Source organism: Dipteris shenzhenensis, chromosome 25 (assembly GCF_047967505.1).
Source record: "Dipteris shenzhenensis isolate YYH24624 ecotype China chromosome 25, Dip_SZ_1.0, whole genome shotgun sequence".
Classification (NCBI taxonomy): domain Eukaryota; kingdom Viridiplantae; phylum Streptophyta; class Polypodiopsida; order Gleicheniales; family Dipteridaceae; genus Dipteris; species Dipteris shenzhenensis.
The window spans coordinates 15,629,496-15,654,718 of NC_141620.1; the positions used below are offsets into that span (position 1 = coordinate 15,629,496).

General features: G+C 43.8%; 1 protein-coding gene across 1 annotated transcript in view; it reads right to left on the reverse strand.

Moving 5' to 3' along the window:
• Positions 1-25,223, reverse strand: part of LOC147885504 (Zn-dependent exopeptidases superfamily protein) — a 108,446-nt gene that overhangs the window by 67,222 nt on the left and 16,001 nt on the right. Inside the window, exons 3-5 of the mRNA XM_087396646.1 lie at positions 25,058-25,115; positions 24,797-24,907; positions 8,676-8,813 (exon numbers count right to left, since the gene is read on the reverse strand). Coding sequence (XP_087252772.1) covers positions 8,676-8,813; positions 24,797-24,907; positions 25,058-25,115 — 307 coding nt within the window. The remainder of the gene's footprint in view (positions 1-8,675; positions 8,814-24,796; positions 24,908-25,057; positions 25,116-25,223) is intronic.

Genomic DNA, 25,223 nt, shown 5'->3' on the forward strand with positions numbered 1-25,223 from the left:
ATGTCCACAGGAAACCATTAGGTCTATGGGACAGCAAAAAACCAGCTAACACATCCGTTCAAGGAGGGCACAGGGAAGCTACCATGGAATTCATAAAGCAACTCCGAATTATTATAAGGTACCTACATTGTAGTTTGAAAATTAAGACAATAAACCGACATACATCAATTTAAGTCTGAGAGTCTTTTGTTTTTAATTTAAACTCCTTGATGAGGGCCGTAGCAAGAGCGGTATAAGAAGGCCATGGCAAGTGTTTCATTTGATATATAAGAAGGCCTTGGCAAGACGGGTATCGTGCTATTTCGTTCCTGCACCAAACTATTTTTATGAACCATACCGGTCATACAGTTAGGAAGGCTTCTAACAAATAATCCAATTATGGTAGGCTTAGCTTATTCACATAGGCATGTATGAGCTTGCTACATGTTGGAGGATGCTCCTCTTGTTGGTGAAAAGGATTTCTTGTTCACACTCGATTCAATGCCTGGAACTAAACTTGTGCTAGGAGCCTTGTGGACACTAAGATCTACTAGCAGCTGCCAAAAGGAATCGACTCTCATTTCGACCCAAGCACTGGACAAAAAGACACAACCATCACCTATAGAGACCTTTGTAGTTGCTGTGAACTGCCTTGCCCTTCTGGACCTAGTTGAAGCTTTCACCAAGTGTACTGCATGCATTTGTCAGCCGCATGAACTGCCAATCACTGCCAAATCTCTTGCATGGACCAATCATTAAGATATCACAACCAAACCTTTGTAAAACACCCTCCTCCCCATGAGGGAGCTCACACACCTATGCCAACAATCCCCTCCTCGACCAAATGGGGATGCAAAACAACTGACAAAAACCACAATCAAATTACGAACATCTAAAAACATGATCAGCCCAAACCCACGTCTAACCATCTGACACGGTTGCTCACACACAGCAACCCTAAGGCATGTTCAATTTTAGCTTTTTTCTCAGTGCCTGACACCACTCCCCATAAATTTTTGTGCATGAACCAAAGGCGCGTGAATAACTACCAAGTCAAAAAATTTCGCCCATAGAATCTAACGACAGCAGCTTCAAATTTCTCTTTCTTAACAAATTCCATGACATTCACATGACTCCTCTGAGTGCAAGAGTAACTGCACAACTGACTCTCTGTTGCGAACTGACCAGACCTCCTCACAAAGCCTCCACAGGTTCTCGAACTTATGCAGCTCCTCACAAGTCCTCAAGTAGCACCGGCTTTGATACCAACTGTTGGTGAAAATGATTTCTTGTTCACACTCTATTCAACGCCTGGAATTGTGAATTGGCACATAAAATACCGACTATAATGACAACATATAAAGAAGGGAATCCACATAGAATGACGATATACACGCTTAGTAGACGAATCCGAAGAGAGAGGCTGATAAAAACTCCATCTAATGTTAACAAGAATCGACACTTGACTACAACTGGACACCATACATCAAGGCACCCCTAACGGGTTTGTTGCTAGTGACAAAAACTTGTGCTAAGAGCCATATGGACACTAAGATCTACTAGCAGCTACCAGAAGGAACCTACTCTCATTACGACCCACGCACCGGAAAAAAGGACCGAAATTGTCGCCTCTAGCAACCTTTGTAGTTATTGGCGAACCACCTTGCCCTCTGGACCTCATTGAAGCTTTCACGAAGTATACTGCATGCATTTGTCAGTCACATGAACAGCCAATCACTCCCAAATCTCTTGCATGGACCAATCAGAGTGAGGCCTCCACACACCCTCCTCCCCATGAGAGAGCTCACATGTAGGCCATCTCATGGGCTATCCATAGATGCCACTTATACCTTGGTATGAGCCTCGTAGGCCTAGTTATAGTCAGTTAGGACTATTGGTACAGATAGTTTATGTACCACCTAGGTCAGTTAGGACACTTAGTCCAGTTAGGGCAGTTAGCCCTAGGGTTTTGTTATGTTGGCTCTCCCTTGAGCCTCCACACTTCAGTTTTTGCAGCAATCTATTACAGCATCTCGTTTTTCTCCTTTGTGCTTCCATTTTTGACCTTCCATTGCTTCCAACACCCAACAGTGGTATCAGAGCAGGTCGGGAATCCATTCCCTCAACCATTGACAGCTTTCCCAAGCTGTTTCGCAGCCTCCTCAGCCCTCGTTCCTGCTGGTTTTGCTGGTTTCTACACAACCGAGAGTGTTTGAAGCCTCTCCAAGCACTTCTGTCGCGAAAACCTTAATCTTGACGCGAGAAGACCACATTTTGGAGGAACCACCGCAAAGGGAGCTGCATTTTGAGGTGTTTGGAGCTGTTTTTCCTCAGCTTTTACCTCACACGTGTGGCGGCTACCTGCTATACGGAATCCGTACAGTTTGTACATCTCATTTAATTCACACGTGTGACTGTACGGCCGTCCATACAGGCTATACAGACCTTCTATGCCTGCATTTAATGCACCAAAAAACTGTTTCGACCAGCCTCAAAGTTCGTGCCTGCATTTTGGTGCTGTTTCCTGCTGTACGGAACTGTCTAGGGGTGCATGCCAGCCAAATCGAAGCTTTTCCAGCATTTTGAAGCTGTTTCGAGGTGCAAATCAGCATTTTGGAGCTGCCTCGAGCTGCGTGCCAGCATTTTGAACATGCCTCGACCTGCATGCTGGCGTTTGGAGCCGTTTAGAGCCATTTGGAGCCATTTGGAGCTGCTGAATTGATCCGAGGACTTCTCTTTCAGCCTTCCCTTCTCATTTGCATCCCTTTGCCTCGCGCTGCGAGTTTCTCTCCATTGGATCTCTTTCTCTCCATTTCTACGTGCTCTCCTCCTCGTGGGAGCACTTCTTTTGCTATAATTCTCATTTCCAGCCCTAATTTGCTCGCTTTCAGAGCCTGTCATTGCTGTACATCATTGGGTAAGACGTTGTTGCATTGGCTTTTACCAATTTCTGCTTCATTTGCATTTTGGAAAGGCGCTTCATTTGCATTTTGGAAAGGCCTCGTGTTGCCTTTGGGGATTTTTCTTGCAGCAGGTACACCTTGGGCTGAGAATGAGAGTGGGCTGCACATTGTTCACATTAATATAGACAAGGGGGGTGAATACATGTCGAAGGAGTTTGCTGTTTTTTTGGCTTCCCCTTGCATTAATCATCGATGCACGGTGCCTTATACTCCTCAACAGAATCCCGTGGCTGAGCGGAAGAATAGATCAGTGATGGAAATGACCATATGAATGTTGAAAGGCAAACATTTGCCTAATAAGTTGTGGTTGGTTGCGGTCATGTGTGCAAATTACATCTTGAATAGATGTCCTACAAAGGCATTGCAGAGTATCACACCTTATGAGGCTTGGATGGGTCGTAAGCCTCGCATTTCCCACATGAGGACTTTTGGATGCTTAGCTTATGCTCATGTGCCTTCACAAAAACGCACTAAGTTGGATGATAAAGCTGTAAAATGCATTTTTCTTGGGTATAGATCAGAGAGAAAGGGCTATAAGCTATATCAGCCTCGCACGGGCAAGTGTTTTGTTAGTCGGGATGTTGTGTTTGATGAATCTTCCACCATGCCTTTGCTGGACTGTCAAAAACAGCCCATTGTTAATGCCCCTGACATATTTGACAGCTTGATGCCTTTGTTTCCATCCGATGCTCCGGAGGATGTTCCATCTGAGGTTGTACCTCCTCCATCTGTTGGTCATTTGCAGCCACATGTGCAGCCAGAAATTCAGCCTGATGTGCCTATCATTGATTAGGATCATTTGCACAGGGCTCTTGACCAGGAAAGAGCAGAAATTCAGGAGACTGAAAAGGTACCCCGTTGGCTCCTCGACACATTAAAAGACAACCAACAAGATACTCCTCTGCCAGCCCCCGTACAAGAGCAACTCTCCAAAAAGAGCATGCTACTTTTGTTGCTTATGCTTTGGTTGCTACGGCATGCAATGAAGAGCCCTTATGTCATCAAGATACCTTTCAGAATGATTGTTGGATGAAGACCATGAAAGCTGAATTGGATTCTATCTCTCAAAATGACACTTGGGAGTTGTGTGATTTGCCTCATGGCAAGAATGCCATTGGAACTAAGTGGGTTTACAAAATCAAACTTCAGTGGACCGTTACAAAGCCCGTCTTGTTGCTAAGGGCTTTGCGCAGCAACATGGCATTGACTTTGAGGAGACTTTTGCTCCCACTTCCAGGATCACTACCATTCGCATTGTTATTGCCTTTGCTGCCCACTTTCATACGCAGATACATCAGCTTAATATTAAGACAACTTTCCGTCATGGGCATTTGTAGGAAGAGATCTATGTTTCCCAACCTTCTGGCTTTGAGATTGAAGGTTCTAAAAGCAAGGTATGCCGCTTGAAAAAGGCCCTCTATGGATTAAAGCAGGCACCTCGGGCTTGGTATTCGAGAATTCATTCTCATTTGCTCAAACTTGGCTTTCTGAACAGCCCTACAAAAGCTACCATTTACATCCATAAGCGTGGGACAAATTTGCTGATTTAAGTCCTTTATGTGGACGACATGCTTGTGACTGCCACACATGCTCAACAAATGCAGATTTTAAAATTGATTTGCAACAGACATTTGCTATCTTTGATCTTGATCTTCTGCACTACTATCTGGGCATCCAATTTGCTAGCATTGAGGGGGGCATTTTGATGTCACAATCCAAGTACATTGGACAGCTTTTGCAGTGTTTTCAGTTTGAGGATTGCAAGCCAGTATCCACACCATTAGAGTCTGGTTTTCACTTCTCTTCTGAGGATGGCAGCGGTACATGTAATGTCACTCTCTATCAACAGGCAGTTGGTTGTTTGATTTACCTATGTCATACGAGACCTGATCTACAGTATGCTGTCTCACAGTTGAGCAGATATATGCACAGCCCAACTATGCACCATTGGCATGCCGTGAAGTGTGTTTTCAGATATCTTAAAGGCACTCGGCATTTAGGCCTTCTTTATGGGGCTGATACTTCACTTATCATGCATGGGTTCACTGATTGTGATTGGGCTGGTTATTCTGACACTCGTGTGTCACATAGTGGCAACTATTTTATGCTTGGTACTTCATGTGTTTCTTGGTTCAACAAGAAGCAGAGTACAGTTGTTACTTCTAGTTGTGAAGCTGAGTACAGAGCAGCTTTTACAGCTACAGTGGAGTGTGTTTGGCTTCGGAAGCTACTTGCACATCTTTGTGCATGTCAGACTGCTCCTACCGTCATATTCACTGATAGTCAAAGTGCTTTGGCTGTTGCACAGAATCCAATTTTCCATGCTCGCACAAAGCACATTGAGGTTCACTATCACTATGTCAGAGAGCGATTATCAGCAGGTGATATTGAGTTATCTTATGTTCCCACTTAAGACGACTTGGCACATCTTTTTACGAAGGCTCTACCTCGACCTAAGTTTGAGGCTTTTCGGCAAGCTTTAAACTTAGTACCTTTTGTAACTTGATCTATTATACTCTGTACAGTCATAGGTTGCTATATCCCTACGGGACTAACATGTGCAACCATGACATTAGATATTTAGGTATCCTGAGCCATGTCCGGGATACTTCAACCCATACCATGGAGAGGGGTTTGTAGGCCATCTCATGGGCTATCCATAGATGCCACTTATACATTGGTATGAGCCTCGTAGGCCTAGTTATAGTCAGTTAGGACTATTGGTACAGTTAGTTTATGTACCACCTAGGTCAGTTAGGACATTTAGTCCAGTTAGGGCAGTTAGCGCTAGGGTTTTGTTGTGTTGGCTCTCCCTTGAGCCTCCACACTTCAGTTTTTGCAGCGATCTATTATAGCATCTCGTTTTTCTCCTTTGTGCTTTCATTTTTGAGCTTCCATTGCTTCCAACACCCAACATCACATAGCTACTTACACCAACACCTTTGTCTCCACCTCCCCCAAAATGCATAGTGTATAGATCCGCTGCTCTCTGGGTGTACATGTGGCTCTCCCTGCCTCAATCCTCAACTGAGTGTACATGTGGCTCTCTCTCTGCAAAAAACCTCTAGGCCCTCCAGGTACTTCTGTAGGCATGTTACTAAGGAAGATAGAAGGACAATGTCATCTGCATAAAGTAATATATGTACCATCAAATCAGCCAACCATGATCCCTCTCCCCATAGATGGTCAATGTAGGTCATGATCTCATCAATGTATAGTCCAAATAGTGTCGGTGAGAGAGGGCATCCCTGCTTCAACCCTATCGTGTTCTTGATCCAACCTGACAAGCCCAGGAGCATGTACCCTCCCTCTAACTGACCATATAGGCTCATCACCCCCCATATCATGCCTCCTAGGATCTGCATCTCCTAAAGTCGCTTGATCATGCAACATCATGGTACTGTGTGAAAGGCCTTCCAAAAGTCTACAAAACATGCAGACTTTCTGGGATATCGACCTCGCCTCCTCGATGACCGCCCATAAGGTGAAGATATGATCAAGGGTGGAATATTGTCTCCGAAACCCAACTTGCCCCAGTGCCCGCTGCCCATGTGCTTCCGTGTAGGAGTTGATCTCTCTCTTTAGTACTGACCCATATATCTTGGCCACTGTGTGACCAATCATGAGCCTGTGGTAGTTCCCAGTATCCATGGGGTCCTGATGTGTGTATCAACACAATGGTGGTGGTACTCCAAGCAAGGGGAAAACGGTGGCACAAAACATGATTGAACATATGTGCAAGGATCGGGGCCAAGACCTCCTGTCCATGATCCTGGGCTCTCCGATTGTGGACCTGACATAATGCGGCTCGCAGATTCTCTGCCACGAACAACCTGCATATGGTGGGTCTAGGGAGGATAGACATATCCGGTTGTGTGTGAGATGGGGCGGCATATAATGATGTCGCATAAGTGTGCCACACACCAAGATTTGTAATTGGGATAGGTGACTTCCCCTCAGACAAGAGTCCCCAAGCAACGGTGGTCTTGGGGTTTCTTGCACACAACAATTGTGATCAGTCCCCAGGACCATACTACAGCAATTCACTCAAATTCCAACCTCAAACCACTTCAGCAACATGCAGAAACAATCCACTTCATACCTAGCACCATTCGAATCTGCATACCTCAATTGCTCCAACTGTGTAAAGGGCCGCTCTGATACCAACTGATGCATCCCCACAAGGATCTGACCCTAAACACAATCCAAGCATAGTCAGCAAAACCAAATAAAGCTCAGCTGGCGACTCACTTCCGACCACCCCTGAACACGTGGGCTAGAGATCAGACTTCCACAAGGCTATGCGCATAGCTCAGGCATCCCATACCACCGAAAAACCGTCCACAAGGAACCTACAGCATAGCATCTCAAGATCCACCATGTAGAACACAGGAGTCTAGGCTCATGATCCAGACCAGACCTTCCAGTGGTGTCAAGACACTAAATACCAACACAATAGCGTTGGCCACTCTTATATAAAAGAGCATCCCGCTTTCTAGAAAGCATCATGACTAAATATAGCCTACGCCCTTTGCTTTTGTTCTAAGTCCTCTAGCCCCACATTTGTTTGCTTAGCCCTGCTGGATTAAGTCCACTAATCCGAGGATTAGCATTCGAATACATAACATGTGCACTCTCAAGAGGGGTTACAAACCCTTATGTGAGCTTCAACAAAACTTCAAGGAAAGAGTGGTCTCATATTCAATGTGGACAAAACTAAGGTTAAATATGTGATAACAAACTTACTGAAGGATTGGCCGATGACATTGAACAAGAGAGCGCAAATAGAGCCTGTTGAAAGCTATATCTTCAAACATCAGGGAGTGGGGTACCGCTTTGATAGCAGGAATGAGACAAGGTAGATGTAAGACCATGGTTTTCAAAATATGCAGGGGTTTCACAATTGTAACCAGCCACTGCAACAGTAACGTTTTAATACACACATTATCCAATCTTATACATACAAAGTAGGCCTAGGAAGGGAGAATTAAACAGCACCCTACCAATTCGTTTAGAATTGCTAAATTCAAAACAAGATGCAAATGCGGTTGGCATACTTGAAAAGTTCTGGATGGTGGAAAATGGAATCAATGTGAGAATTCACAATACAACAACCAGGATATTCAAACAGCTTTTTTGCAGAGAAGGCAGCCCTACATATTTCAAAACAGTGTCAAGTACATAACCACTGGAGAATGCCCTGGGGAGAGGTTTGACAATATGCTACCATTAGCCAAAGGGCACTTCTCTAACACCCTCCACAAAGAGAACAATGTGCGCTTCCTGGAGATGCTGTTTTTCAGGAAAGTCTTATCTAAGCATATAAAGAGGCAATCATTGTGCAAGACTACCCCTCAAAAGTAAACATGGAATAGCTTCATGTGACACCATAGACATACCCCCCCTAACATAGGTATTCATCTTTTTGCCATTTCTTTGTATGATGAGCTTTATTTATACTTTGCACACTTAACAGTGAATATCAATGTCATCCAGACAAGCCCCTAATCTATGTTGTATCGGTTTGAGATATTTGGACACCAGAATAATAAACCATCATCAAATTTCAGAAAAAGAGGGTGACATAAGACACATGAACAGGCATAGTCGAGAGAAAAATGTATGCAAAATACAAAGACCTTGATCCTCTAAAACATATTCTAAGAGGGGAGTATTTATTGCATGCAACTTCATAAGTTCAATAGTTAGCTCGGTCTAAGGCTATAATACTACCTTTATAATGAGCTTTTGAAGTTCGTGTTTGATAGTTTCATTGTTCACAATTGCAGAATTGTGTTCTCCAACTAGAATGTTAAGTAGTCTTAGAGCAACCTCACAAGTGATTAGCTCTCTGCCATGCTGTCCAAAGCTCTGCACAAAAAAAGTAAATCAATCTTAATTAAAAACCAAACTTTCAGTGAATTTACACTTATATACCCTTTCTTCTTTTGGGAGAAAACTCCCTTATCCCATGCTGTCTTCTAGAACTGGTAAGACCACAGTTTTTTTGTTTTTTGTATCCAGTTTTTTTCAGATTAAGACATTTGGCAGGTAACTCTATGGAGAATGACAAGGCATCGTCTTTCACTTTTATGTCGAAAACCTTTACCACCTCTCTAGAAATCTTTCGAAACAGCAGAACACAATTATTTAAATTACCATCAACCATCCCACCCTGGATGATTCAAATAGTGGTATGAGACATGCAAATTTCATATCTATGCCGGAAAACCTGTCCACATTTATCCGTCAGTGCAGCCTCCCTTGACAGTGGACACACCATCTCTATAACACTTGTGGCAAGAAATGGAGCTAAAACATTTAACCTGAACTCTCTAAATGGATCGATCACATTCATGTAGGAAAACCTTCACCGCCTCTCCAAGAATCCCTTAAAACAACATAAAAAATTATGCTGAATTTTCAACTGAGGGAAAGGAAAAGATGCTAGAATGGAAGGAGGTGATCAAAAAGGTAATTCAGCCCCCGAAAAATAATTTATATCAGATCACCTAGAGGAAGAAAAGAGAAGGAAAGCAGCTTTTGAATGTACTTGTCATCTTCAGAACTGCAGCGAGCAGCTCTATCTTCATAGGAATGAGGGCAACACTGAAGGGGACTACGATATACCTAAATGATGACCTCACACTCTTGCAAGAGCACAGAAGAGGAGGGAATGATTTGAGAGATGGCAGCAAGACAGGAAGGGAAATGGCTGCATATAGAGACGATAACGTGACCATCCGAGAAAAAGGAGAAAGAGGAGAAAAGGATAACAACAGCACATGATAGGGCCTATGGGATAGGGGTATAGGGTAGATTGCACATGACTGTAATCTGTGACAGCACCCTATGGTTTGATAAAGGAGGGTCCTCAGAGACCTGCATTGGTAGACATGTTGTCTTTTACACTGAGACATACGAGAGTCCTAAGAGAGGGCTACCCGTAGTGACAAGGTAAACATGGGAGTCTGCCCATAGGAAGGAGATGAGCAGAGATGGCGGGGTAAGAGACTCTGGGAGTGTAGTAGTCCTTTTCAAATCACATCTAAGACCACTCCTATCTGTGATGCGGAAAGAGAAGCATGGGCGACACTTGTGGATAGGAGTTCAGACACCTGATGCGACAATGCGTATGATCTTCATCACAAACTTTTCCCAAGATACAACGTCCTACGCACATGAGGTCACCACAGAGGGCCACAGTCCATGTGAGACGATACACGATGACATCCTAGATTTCTCTAGTCACGAGGAGACCATCCTCCTAAGGGACTTAATGCTGCACAGGGAATAGTCATGTGGGCCTACTAGATTCTGGATCCAATCCCCTCAGAGTACCAAAGATGGACCCAGTAGAGCTTGGGATATTGAGGCAATGGGATGACGCACCACAGATGGTAGGTTATGGACGCTATCTACTGGAGATGGGAATAGTACATGACTTGATCATCTATAATGGCCTTAAGCGATGGTTTTCTTCAGAGGAGTCGCTTATTCTCCACATGATGGGGAGGCTACTTGATGAGGCCCCAAGCCTTTGTGTCATGTGCACACGAATTTATAGTCCCCCCCATTCGGCACTAACCATTTCTTTTTTTTCTTTTTTTTTTTCAAGAAAATTACTTCATTAAGTATGAATAAAAACTGCGAGAGCAAGCTCAAATGCGGGAGTACATCATGCAATGCATGAGGAAAAAACAGCTCAAAGTGAGCTAATAAAGAACCAAGGCTGAGGCTGAAAATGCCATCTCAACCCTTAAGGAAACTCAGATAAGAAAGGAGATCCCCTCCAAACTTTGAAAAAAGTAACTCTCCTGGCAATGGCTGCTCTGGAGGATCCCTGCATGCTCGCCCAAATGGCCATCAGAGTGTGTACTGTATCAGTCCAAATATTGGCCATAGTCTGGGAAGGGTGAACTTGGAAACCCTCCATCGCCTCTGTACACCCGGCTCTCCAAATATGCCAAGCTGCAATGCTAGCCAAAATCTCCCAAGACCTGTCTACTGAGGCATGAGCAACTCTGAAAGGAGTGAGGCATCATACATAGTAAGCTTCAGGCCCGGCTCCATGGGAGTGGCAATAGGCTTACAATCATGCATGTTGAACCTATCCAAGAGCTTCTCCACATACTTGGATTGAGACATAACGATGCCATGCTTGTCTTGTATAAACTGGATCCCCAAATAAAAATTTAACATGCCCAAATCTGTCATGTCAAATTCAGCTTTCAACTCAGCCTTAAAATCTGCAATTATATCCTCATTTGACCCTGTGAGCAGCATGTCATCTACATAAAGAATGATGACCAAAATATCCCCCCCATCCTTCTTGATGTAGAGGGTGCTTTCCATCGGACTATTATGTAACCCCTTACTTGCTAGGAATGCATCAATCTTGGCATACCATGCATGTGGGGCTTGTTTCAGCCCATATAAAGCTTTGTTAAGCTTGCAAACCTAAAGTGCATTGCCAGAAAGTTCAAATCCAGAAGGTTGTTTGACATAAACCTCGTCCTGCAAGTCCCCATTAAGGAAAGCTGTTTTTATGTCCAACTGATGGACATTCCACACAAAATTTGCAGCCATTGCAATAACTGACCGTATGGTGGTCTTTCAGGATGTAGGAGCAAAAGTCTCCTCATAATCCGTGCCCTTCTTCTGTGCATAGCTTTTGGCGACCAGCCTTACAGGACCCATCTGGCTTCCTTTTCACCTTGAAAACCCACTTGGTACCAATGGCATGCTTACCTGGTGGCAAATCCACAACATTCCAAGTCAATTTTTTTCGATGGACTGCAATTCATTGTGCATGGCATGCATCCAATGCACATTATCCTTTGCTTCTTCAAAAGAGTCAGGCTCCTTTTCATCAAGAAAAGTCCCTGCATAAGCTGTCTCAACTGAAAGAGCCCCCCCTGCGTGCCTTACCGCACTATGAGTTATGCCAGGCAATGGGGGCTCAACTACTCTCCCTGAGAGTCTGTAGCAACCAATTCGGAACTATTTTGGCTGCATGTATCTCTTGAATCTCTTGCCTAACAACTTCATCCACACCTTGTGGAGGTACAAAATCAGCCTGTGGCAAAATCGGGGCATGTGGATCAAGAAGAGCTTGCTGTAAATTCTGATTTTCAGCATGAACCTCAGCGGGGGAACCAAATGCTAAAGAAAACATTCCCTCAAAAACATCATTTGAAGAAGCTGGAATCTGAAATTCAACATGTGTATGTGCTGAATTTTCATAAAATATAATGTGCTGAATTTTCATAAAATATAACATCTCTACTAACAAAAATCTTGCATGAAGCAGGATTGTGGAGACGATAGCCTTTGCTTTGTGAGCTATGGTGAGCTATGCCCCACAAAAATGCATTTAAGAGCCTTATCTAACAACTTATGTCGAAACTCCATAGGCACGTGGGCATATGCCTTTGTGCGAGCCCGATTTAAAATATAGTTGACACACATGAGGCCTTCAAGCCAAAACCTGTGAGGCAACTTTTTACTCGTAAGCATGCATCTATCCGTCTGCATAAGAGTGCGATTCTTCCACTCAGCATTGCCATTTTGTTGAGGGGTAAGCCTCACTGTAACCTGATGCGTGATGCCCTTCTCCTTCAAAAATGCCTCAAACTCATGAGACATATACTCTCCCCCTCTATCTGTGCAAAGTGTCTGCACCTTAAGTCCTGTCTCATTCTCAACCAGAGCCACAAAGTGTTTGAAATGCACAAACACTTCTGATTTTGCCTTAATACCATAGACTCAAGTGCGGTTGGTGAAGTCATCTATGAATGTAACATAATAAAGATAACCCCCAAAAGCAGGTGTCCTCATGGGACCACAGACATCACTGTGAATAAGCTGTAATTTCCGCGTAGCTTTGACTGCACCATCCTTCTTGAAAGGAAATCTATGCATCTTACCAAGGATGCAACCTTCACATGCATGAGGAGGAGGTGACTCTAAAGGAGGCAATGTATCAACCATATCATGCTTCTGTAGTGTCATTAAGCTACCATAGCTCATGTGCCCATACCTGGCATGCCATAACTCCGCATTCTACATCGCAGCAGTGGGAGTGCGAGCAATGATAATGCAAGATCGGATCTTTTCTCATATAAATCAAGCTAAAAAGACCCCGATACAAAGTGCCAGACAACATCAAAGAATAGTCATTCTCTTTGTCTCTGACTGCGCACTTATCATCATCAAATACAACCTGAAATCCTCCTCTGTTAAGAGAGGACACTGAAAGCAAATTCTTCTTTATGCCTGTCACATAGAGAACATCTGAAATTCTGAAATCTGTGCCATCAGTGGATGTGAGAATAATGTCCCCCCATCCACACACTGAATAAGAAGAATTAATGACCAAGCTTCTTGCATTCACCAATATAATGACGAAGCTTCTTGCAGTAATGACAAATGCCCTTCTTTTTCCGCTTACCTGCATCACCCTTAGCCTTATAAGAGGCCTGTCCTGAATCAGCTTTATGCTGATGTGTGGGCTGATTGGCATGTTGCTTTTACTGCCCTTTTCCCTTGGGCTTGAACTTGGAAAGCATGGCATGCTTGCCAGCCCCGGGTTGCCATATTTCTTTGTGTCTACTCCTCCTGCAACATAAGTCACACCAACTCGTGAAAAGAGAGATGATTGCTGTCCCCCCTCAATGACAAATTCAGCGAGGTATGCAAACCGAGATAGGACTCAGGAAGAGAATTCAGAGTGGTGGTAATCATCTCTGAATCCAAAATGACTTCATCAATATTCAGCAATTGCTCCCTCAAATCCTGAAGCTTTGTGAGGTGAGAATTCATGGAATCTCCCTCATCCATATGCGTAAGAGGCTCTCGCTTCATAAACGAAACTCTGGCATCATTTCTTGCTGCAAACATACTCTCTAGTATCTCCCAAGCTTTATGCTTTGCTGTGGGAGCTCCTGGAGCGGCAGCTCCAACTACTTGTGCTGCATTTTGACCTCTACCCCTGCCTCCACCTGTAGGAGTGACAGGTGTAGCCACTCTATCTAGCCTTCCTTCATCTCCATTGACATAATCCCAAAGATGTCTGCCAACCAAGATATTGCGTACAATAAAACTCCGCAAGGAGTAGTTGGTGCCACCCAACTTATCCTCCTATGTGAGGACTCCGAACACCTCATTGGGGTTGTTTTGAGCCATTTTTGCCGGATAAATTCACAAATACAGCAAACTGAACAAGTAAAATCCCTTCCTCGGATGTAAAATGCACAAGTAAAATCTGCCAATGAAAAACTGCCTACAGTGACAAATACTGTCACAACTCGGATGTAAAATGCACAAGTAAAATCTGCCAATGAAAAACTGCCTACAGTGACAAATACTGTCACAGCCTATCAAAGGCTCAAAATGCACCACAATGTTGAATGCCCAAAATTCTGCAAATAGAATCTGCAAAAAAGTGGAAAAAGTCTGCCAATTGACTCGTACTGAGTCCAGAAATGCTTGCAAACTTCCAAAATGCTCTTTTACCTGCAAAATTGCAACCCAAATGCAAAAGCCCCAATTTCTTGTAGGAAATTGCATACAAAAGAGGGCATATGGTCTTAAAGCCCCAAATGTTGCACAATTTGCACTCTACCTGCAAAAGTCCCAAATTTCACTGCAACATTGCAGCGTAATTGCAAAAGCCCCAAACTTATTCAACACCTGCAGAGTTACTGCAATGTCTGCCCACGAATGCAAAATGCCCCAAATTTTACAGCCAAACAATGGCTCTGAGCACAAATGCCTGGCAAAGACCACCTGCTCAGAAGACCTGCAAATGCACCGAGAACTGTACGAACTCTTGCAAATCTACGAAATGCAGGGGTGTGTACGGATACATGTACGATGCGCTGACAACAAATGTACAACAAGTCGTACTATTGTATGGACGATGTGCGGTGCTTGATGACGACCACCTGCAGTACGGAGTATGGATGGCATGTAGTACGACGCAAGTACGAAATGCATGACAGTACGGACTATCAATCCGTACATTGTACGGCAAACTGCAGTGCGAGAGCCGTACCGTGTACGGATGGCGACGCAGATGTACGGCCAACTATAGGTACAGAGTGCAACGCTGATGCTGAAGCAATTCACACGTTCGACAGTACGGAACAGGTAACTGGTACGAAATCCGTATAGTCGTACAGACTGTACGGAATGGGCTGGAGCTGGAGGCGAATGTGTAGCAGGAGCAAGAGCAAGAAGAACCTGCTCTGATACCAAATGTGAGAAAAATGGAAGCAAGAGCAAGAGTGAGCAAGTGGAGAGTGAGCTGAACGTAGGTCACTCCCAAAGTGTACTGAAATGAAGTGAAGTACAAAACAAGAGATGAGGATTTTGTCTAAGTGACAAAACCCTATCTAATCACTAACCGTAGTTAGAGATTGGACTGTAGTTAGGAGGGGAAACCTCTAAGAGGGAAAAGTGCCCCTACCTGCAAATCCCCATGAAGAAAGGCAGTTTTGATGTCAAGCTGATGCACCTGCCAATGCCTGTGGGCTGCGATGGCAATGACACAGCTGATGTTGGCAATCTTGAAAGTGGGAGCAAAGGTCTCCTCAAAATCAATGCCTTGTTTTTTAGCATATCCTTTTGCAACAAGGCGGGCTTTGAACCCACCTATGTTGCCATCAGATTTCCTTTTCAATTTGTAGACCCACTGTGTACCAATGGCATTCTTGCCAGGAGGAAGATCTACCAATTCCTATGTGTCATTTTTCTCAATAGACTTGAGCTCAACTCGCATAGCATCCATCCACTGCTTGCTATCAAAAGCATCTTTGTGGCATAAGGGCTCTTCATTGCATGCTGTAGCAAGAAGTGCTGCCTCAAGAAAATGACCATGCATCTGACGGTTGGCTGATCTTGTATGGGCAGCAAGAGGCTGATCTTGTTTGCTGTCCCTTAAGGTGTGAAGAAGCCATTATGGAACTGATTTTTGCTGTCTATTGACAGCCCTTTCTTCAATCACTGCATCATGAATAGTAGGATCAATTTGTGCTGGAAGAGGAGGTTGCAAATCAGCATCTAAAGGGGGCTGATCATTGCTTGTGGAAGGGCCTGAAAGTGGCTCAAGTTGCTGGTCAAAATCCCCCCCCCCCCCCTCCCCCGATGGGAAAAGACGTACCAAGCTGTCAAAAGCATCAAACACATCAATCTCTGGCTGTGCCTTGCAATCCACAAGAGGAGAAGCTGAATGTTCAGCAAAGAGACATCTCTATTGACAATGACCTTCCCAGTATTTGGTTGAAACAACCGATACCCTCTACTCTCCTGGCTGTAACCAATAAATATGCATTTGATTGCCTTGTCTTCAAGCTTTGTTCTCAGCTGAGATGGCACATGTACATAGGCAAGTGACCCAAAAACACGCATGTGTGAAAGTGAGGGCTTCCTGCCTTTCCATGCCTCATAAGGACTGCATCTCTTGCATCCCATCTTGTTTGTTCCTGAGTTGGAGGAGTAGCAACAGGGGTGCTAGAGGATAAAGCATTAGGAGTCGTCCCCCCTGTAGAGGGACCAGCATTAGGGGCAGCCACTGCAGCATTGGCTGGCCTCAGATCAATCCCAGAAACAATGTTCCAAAATTTTCTTGCAACCAGAATATTTTCATGAGATAAGACCACATCGGATAGTTGGTGCCATCCAACTTATCATCTTCACGAAGAATGCCAAATAAATCATGATTGTTGCCAGCCATTGCAAACAGGACAAGTCAAAATGCACTGACCAAGTGATCCAAAAAATAGCCTCAAGGCTTGCGACTGCAAAAAATAGGACTTGCTGTCCACAAAATGACTGCACAAGTGCAAGTGTCAGTTTTGGCAAAAGCCCCAATTCTTGAAGAGGGCAAATATGCCAAAGAGAGGACAAATGTGGAAAAGCCCCAAATTAAGCTGCAACCAAATGTCCTGCAATTTCTTGCCAATTTCAATGCTCCTGCATGCAAGGTCCGTCAAATTCCCAAAATTGACTGTACCAAGTCAATGTCACTGCATATTTCAACAAAATTGACACCAATTTCTAGAAGGGCAAAAATATCAAAATTGGGGCAAATAACCAAAAGCCCCAAATTTCGCTGAAATATAGCAAAGGTGACAAAATGTCCTTGCAAATGCCAATGCAATGTCTACTAAAATGCCAAAAATAGACTGCCCAAAATGGCAAATGTCTGAAATCTCACTCAAAATGAGTGGATAAATACCTGCAAATCTGCCAAATACCTTTTCTCCTGCAAAATCGTAGCCCAAATGCTAAAGCCCCAAATTTGGGGAAAATTTGGGCAGGAATTGGAGCAAATTGAAGAAAAACCCCAAATTTGCGATTTATCTGCAAATTTTCCAAAAGCCCCAAATCGATATGCAAATCTGATCAAGTCTGCCCCAAAAATCTGGTTGAATCACAGCCAAAATCCCAAATGCACCTACACACTTTGAAATCTGCAAAGAAAACCTGTGCACCACGAAACCTGCAAAGAGAAGATCTGCAAGAGATCCTTGTATTCCAAGCAAGGAAAGCCACTGTACAGCTGTACATAAAACAAATTGCAGATACAAACGTGGATACAGCAAGCGCACGCGCAAAAGTACGATCGTTGTACTGTACGGCGTTCTTGATTGTACGGACGAATTTGGAAGGAGCGAGCTGTTTGCAGGCATGGTGGCACATGTGGGAGCTGCTACCAGCAAGTACAAAATGCGCACGTGTGGGAAGAAGCACGTCAACGTAGGTACAAGATTCCGTACACTGTACGGCTGGAGTTGGGCACACGTTCAGCAAAACAGCGCAAGGTTGTACGATGCAGCTGCACACATGTACGGCAAACTAGCAGGGAGTTGTGCAATCGAAGCGGCAAATCTGTACTGCTGTACGATGGAGCGTAGCGCAGGTGTACCTGTACGGCTATACGATGGAGCGTAGCACAGGTGTACGACTGAAGCGACAGATGTGGGAGCTGAATGGGCAGGTGTGGGAGCTTGGAGCAGGGAGCTAAGCAAGGCTCTAATACCACTGTAGGGTCAAAGTGCGGAGAGAAGCAAAGTACAAGGACACTGCAAGCAAAGGTGAAAGCTGTCTCACTAGAATAATGAAAAGAAAGAAAGTATGAAGTACATGAAAGAGACCCTAGGACTAAGTATCCTAGGTGTCACATAGGACTAAATGTCCTATGTGGCATAAAAGGCACTAAAACACTGAAGTGCCTATAACTATGCCTACAAGGCACATACCAGGGCCCATAGGGCATCAATACGACCGGGAGAAGATGGCCTTCACAACCAGATATTCAGCCTGATATGCTTTCATTGATCAGGACCATTTGCACAGGGCTCTTGAGCTTTGGTTGCTACAGCATGCAATTATGTCATCAAGATGCCTTTCAGAATGATTTTTGGTTGAAGGCTATGCAAGCTGAATTGGATTCTATCCATCAGAATAACGCTTGGGAGTTGTGTGATTTGCCTCATGGCAAGAATGCCATTGGAACTAAGTGGGTTTATAAAATTAAACGGAAAGCTGATGGTTCAATGGACCGTTACAAAGCCCATCTTGTTGCTCAGGGCTATGCTCAGCAGCATGGCATTGACTTTGAGGAGACTTTTGCTCCCACTTCCAGGATCACTACTACTCGCATTGTTATTGCCTTTGCTGCCCACTTTCATTGGGAGGTACATCAGCTTGATATCAAGACAGCTTTCCTTCATGGGCATTTGCAGGAAGAGATCTATGTTTCCCAACCTCCTGGTTTTGAGGTTGAAGGTTCTGAAAGCAAGGTATGCCGCTTGAAAAACGCCCTCTATGGATTGAAGTAGGCACCTCGGGCTTGGTATTCCAATTTTCATAATCATTTGCTCACACTTGGGTTTCAGAACAGCCCTATTGAGGCTACCCTTTACATCCGCAAGCGTGGGATAGATTTGCTGGTAATAACTTCATCAATATTCAGCAACTGCTCCCTCAAATCCTAAAGCTTTGTGAGGTGAGTATTCATGTGTATGCATGCCCTTCCCCCACCTTCCATCTCTCTCCCCTCACTCTCCCCCAGAGATTCTGGACGTCTAGCAGAAGCTCCCTGTGTGGTTTTTGTTGCATTTTGCTGCTGCTGCTATTGTTGTGCTGCTGCTCTGGCTGCTACCCTCCCTTTGGCATGTTTCTCGAGGCAGCTTTGCTACATGCACGCATCTCGAGAGGCTGTACGGAAGCTGGTGCAGATCCCAAGGCAAGAAGGAGGGCATTTACTGCAGTCCATACAGCCATACGGACTGTACGAAACAGGGTGCAGCCCTCCCGAGGTGCTGTACGGACTGTGGGAGCACGGAGATCGAGGCATCAGATCCCAAGGTCAAGGCTTTGGGGCAGATCTGATTACCTGTTGACCTCTACAGCTCTTTCTTGCATTCTCTCCGCTCTCCTCCTTCATTTCTCTCATCTCCCGATAACTGGAAGCCTCTAGCACCCTGCGGGAAGCCTAGACAGAAGATAGGTGCGAGGAAGGAACTCGCCCCTCTGCCACAGACAGCAGGAATTGGTTCTAGGATCTGTTTTTCATTGTTCTTTCTTGCTTTGGAGCTTTTTGCAGTGCATGTGTGTTGTTTGCAGTCCTTTCAGGACTCCTACAAGTTCTAGCAAGCACCCAGAGGCAAGAGTGTTCCTCTGGATGCATATGATAGCCTTGAGGCTGCCTTGAGCTCAGTTTTCCAGTGGTATGGATGCATGAATGCCTCTCAGTTGGGTCAAATCAGAAGTGGATGCCGGAGTATGCCTTGCCAGTTGGATTTCTAGTTGTGCACTTGGATTAGATGCCTTGAAGACAGTTAGAGGACTTGCCAAGGGGAACCGTGCAGGGGTGAATCTCTGGTGTAAAGCATTTCCATTCAGAAGCATTGAATAAATACCGTAAGGAACTGCCAAGGCATTTGGGGCCAGTGGGTGCATTGTGTACTGTTTTCATTGAGCAGGGGCATTCTAGCCTCCCCTTTGTTGTTGTTGAAGTTTGTTTCTAAGTTGTGCTAAGTGGTTGAAGTGACTAAAGCTTGCATTGTGGCTATTTATGAAGTTTATGACTAAGTAGAAGAAGATCACTGTCCTTTTGTTTATTGAAGGCCGGTTTCAATGGTTCCATTGCCAAGATTGTCACCATCTACCCACAGAGGTGAGCCCTAGTAATGTTGGGTGAAGGACACTTTCATTGCAATTGTGCTATAGCCATCAATCTCAGCAACAAGCATGTCACACTGTGAGAGGTCGTTGACCATCTCTGAGCAGGAGGGGCAAGAGGAAGATAGAGCCTCAGAGAGCTTTGAAGAGGCGCACAGCATCAACGAGGGTGATGACCAGCATGATAGCCATCTATTTTGTGCCTCGTGCTATGTGCATTCACGATTTCAACAAAGGGAAGTGGAATGGAAACTCTGGGCAGAATGGAAACTCTGGGCAGGTTGAGTACGCAAACAAGAAAGTACGAAGCAATCATAAAATGAAGAGTTCCCACATTTCTCCTTGAGAAAATGAACCTACAAATGAGGCTTCTCCAATAAATAAATCCTTGTTCTTCCAAAAATAAGGACTATATGTTAGGGTTTTTCTTTTAGGGCTTCATAATTTGTACTAAAATAGTCTTACTTGATGTTGCATAAAGAGGAGAGTCATGGTATTCATTTCGAAGAACACAATATTATTGTCATTAGTGTAGAGAAAGATGCTTCTTCCACCTCATGTGGGATGAAACTAATGAATGGTAGTGACACTCTAGAGACTGATGAAGAATAGTCAATTTTCAAAATGTACTAAAAGACATTTTGTTGTTACTTATTGAGGATCATTTTTCATTGTTTTGTTTTATATTTTGAAATATCATCATCTTTAGTTCTAATAATAACACAATTGTCTTTCCATTTGAGGTTCATGATTATGTTGAACCTAGTTCTTTTGAAAATCATGCCATTTCTTGGACTTTTTTATATTTGAGTTTGGAGAGGTATGGATTTTTGGCTCATTTTAGAAAATCCTTTACTCGTGAGCAAAGCACTTCTCCAATTTCTTTAAAAAGGACCCCTTTTTTTATGTAGAATCTTTCAAGATTCCAAATGTTTCTCCTAAGGTGAAAATATTACCCAAACAATCCACAATGGTGTTTGTATTGGAGTGCTCCTCCAAAAAAGATCATCTTTTGGTTTAAAAATGTGATGCATGCTTGAATACAAAAAGGATCAATCAAAAACCTATTTCTTATATGCACCTTGCTGGTATAGGATAAGAGTGAATCCGTAAAGAGATCCATTGAATAAAGCTACAAATATCAAATAAGTGTCCACCTGAGATGACTTTGCAGGTTACATTGACAACCTATTATGTCAAACATGTGTCCATTCATAGTAAGTTCATAATATAAATATGCCTTACAACATACTCTCTAGTATAAGAAAATCTGAAGTATGCAGTTCTACTACCGATGAGGCTGTAGCCTCACATAATTGGTCCCAATACACCTCCTTTGACATCCACCATCGAAAAGCCTTACCGGTTGTGGGCATCCCCACGGCAGCCTTTGCCTCAAGCCTTTGCCTTATCTCCCTCTGTGAGGGTGAATAGAATAGTAGCTTTCCTATTGACATCAATTATTCAAGACTCATAAGCACACATATTTAAGTCGATACCGCCGAAAAAGAAGAGATTGCTTCCATCCTGCCCAGAGTCTCCATTCTGCCCAAAGTTTCCATTCCACTTCCCTTTGTTGCAATCGTGAACGCACATAGCACGAGGCACAAAATAGAGGTCTATGCTCATATGAAAAACTGAAATTGCAGAAAGCAAAACTCAAGCACTCGTGCACCTATACATCAGGACCACCATGCAATTGTCTAGGTGGTGTGATTTTTTGCTAAAATTGAGCCTACATGATTTGTGCAAAATTTGTAGCCTAAGTCAACTCTGTGGGTGCATCTAAGATGCCTTATGTCATGGAGGGGGAAAAGGGAAAATAGGTAGTTCCCTTATGCTGTGTGAATGCACTAGGAGAAATAGAGGGAATAGAGGGGATAGCACAACATGATCTAGACCTCATGTTGCTTTTCCCCTACCCTTGAGAACCATTGATGTGACATTTCTCTACTAGTGAATAGCCCTCTCTAATTTTCCCTAGGGGAAAACATCCAAAATAGCCATCCTTATTTCCCCTCAATGACAGGAACCTCACTCTGCAAGCCATGCATGTTCTATATGCACCACGTGTACATGAAACTATGGAATAGTGCATGGGCTTGATAAGCTAACATTCCCCCATCAAGCTCATGTTAGAGGAGGCATTACAATTTACCTCAGAATTTACACCCAAATGTATTGTAATTCTCGAAAGTAAGCTCTTAAAGAAAGAACTTTGGAGAGGAAAGTAGCTATCATGTCCTTGGTGGAAACATATTGGACCCGTAAATACCCTTCTTGGACCTTCCATCACACATAATGGGGTATGGTAAGAGTATATGTTTGGCATATGGGTATGTAGGATTGTATTGCAACTATGTGCTATGGTACTTTGGGAGATTGTAGCCATGTAATTTCTCTAGCTTCAATTGATGTTGAAATAGATTGTGCCTCAATAAATGAAAGGGCAACAACACTTCGTTTCTTGCAAATCTACCTTGCAAGTGTCTTTGTCTCCACCCCTGTTTGCATCTGCATATGCTTGTAATTTCATACTTGCCTTGGGTTTAATGACGTAGCAAAGCCCATAGTTTGGATGTGCCTTTCTAGTACGTAGAACATGCTTTGCCATTCGCCAATGCTGAATAGTTGCATTAGAACAATACTAACTAAGGGTGATTATAGGATAAGCTATATCTAGTCTAGAATAGGACATAGCAAATAGTAGACTACCAATGAGACTTAAATAAGGAAAAATATCCATGTCCGTCCTTTCCATAACATCATTTGACTCCATGTCTTGCCATTGCACATCATCATCTTTCATTTTGAGAGGATAGTTTGAATCCATGGGAGTAACTACCTCATTACAATCTTGCATTCCATGATGCACCAACATATCTCAAATACATCTTTGTTGACAAATATGAATCATATGTTTGTTCTTTAGTTTTTTTATTCCATGCCAAGGCAGTCCCCACACTGTCATAATGAGAATTCTGTTTTTCTTCTATTTCTTCCATAGTCTTAATTTTATTCCCAAAACGTAATGTGTTATCTACATGAAGTGCCACCAATATTATAGTACCTTCATCAAAACTCATATAAATATTGGTGTCTACATATAAACTTGAAATCTTAGACTTTTCAAATGAAAATCCATCTTCAACCATGCTTTAGATGTTGAAAATTGTTAACCAGTCTGACCACCACGACCAGTAATATGCCGTAAGAAGCTTGCTCAGTACTCCTTGGGAAGACCTACAAACCAAAGCATGATTGGAACCCTACGCACATGGTGAGACAAGTCCATAAACCCTGGTGCCACAGAATGAAAAAGACCAAGGGTGGACCAAAATAGACCTAACATTGTGTTGGTGTTACCCCCACGATCCATCCCATAAGTTCAAAGTCTTCCTCAACCTACTAGCAAAGAGGAGGAAAGGCAAGAAAGACAAAAAGTTGGGACGCAGGGAAGAGAAGGGAGAGGAAAGGGGGGGGGGGGTCGTCTGCCCTAAGAAGGGAAGGGAAAGGGGGAGGTAGTGGATGCTTGGGGACAGCTGAAAAAGAAGGGAGTGGAAAGTGAAATGAGCTGAAGAGGCACCAAGGGATCAGGGAGCTGTGCCCTCAGGCTGTTACGAGGCAGCCTAGCTCCCAAAAGGCAGTACAAAGGACTCCAAGGTAGAGCTGGGAGCTGTTAAGACCCAGCCAAGCATGTTGCGCAGCAAGGACATGGAAAACGGGGCTCAGCCAGGTCACGAGCTGCCAAGACCCCCCTAAGACTGGTGAAAAGGGGAAGGGGGTCCTGAGGGCACATAGGGGCTTGTCCGCCAGCCCAAATGCTGGCAAACTGAAGCAGGTGGCGGAAGCACAGGAAATGATGGGGGGAAGAAACCAGCAAAAGCAGATTGGCTGCCAAATGAGGGGAGAAAGAAAGAAAGGAAAGTTCATTAATGTCTTCGAAAGACCAAAGGGTATATGAGAGTGAAAACAACCAGATACAATGAAAGGTAAGGGTGGGGCCATTAAATAAACACCCATACCCAATGCTGATGTCTATGACAAAAAAACTAATACATCGCGCTGTCACTGCGAGAGAAACCAGAGGACTCGTCTAACATGGCCCTAGATATGGTGAGGGCTGGTGAGAGCAAAGCAGAATGGGAGGGTACAAAGCAGAAGGGATGGGAGAGGAAAGCGATAGGGGAGAGGCGAGTTGAAGCAGCGACAGCAAAATGCACAGCTGGCCACATCTACGGGGAAGAGTGCAGGTGACGCAAGAGGGGGGTTCAAGGCTGGCTGGAAGGAGAGAGCCAGAGATGGAGGAAGGGCGTGCAAGGAAGGGCAGAGGGAGAGAGGCTAGCAGGGTCGAGGGACCAGCAAGTTTCTGACATTCTCTGAAGACTATTTAATGTTCCAGGTAAGATATAGACAAATTATCAAATTAAAAAGGAAACCAATTGGAACTATTGCGATATAACTTGTAAAGCAGATGATAAGATCATCAACCTATTCACAAACCAGATATGCAAAACCTGTATTAGATATAGTTTACAAAACTGCAAAGACATACATGATTATTTCTTATGTGAGCATGCATACAAGCGTACAAGAGCCTATTGCAAAAGATCTCACAGCAAAAATTCGACAGGGGAGCAAGAGTAGATAAGATTATATACCAAAAGAATTCGGTATTTCTTATCCTCCATGGGACTCTTTGTACCATGCTGCACTGTTGCAACAACGGTCTCACTAGCATAACCATCTACTTCTGATTTCCAAGTTTGCACCTACACAAAAATATAAAACATACAGCTTCTAACAACTACACTCAAAAAAACACATGAATCTCAAACCTACTTGTTGAGATACCCAACTCTGCATCTTTTCTACAATCAGAAGACTAGACTCTTATCATAAGAAGAGCTGAAGAGTACAACCAGCATGCTTTCTGGATGTCGAATTGCAAGGGTTTCAATTTCCTCAAGCAAAGCATCCCTGTGATAGATGTTGATGACAAAAAAATTAGACAGAAACACTTTGTTGTCTCATTCGGCTTGCAATAAGGTAAAAAGCTTGCACATCTCTCAACTTGGCCCGCTTCGG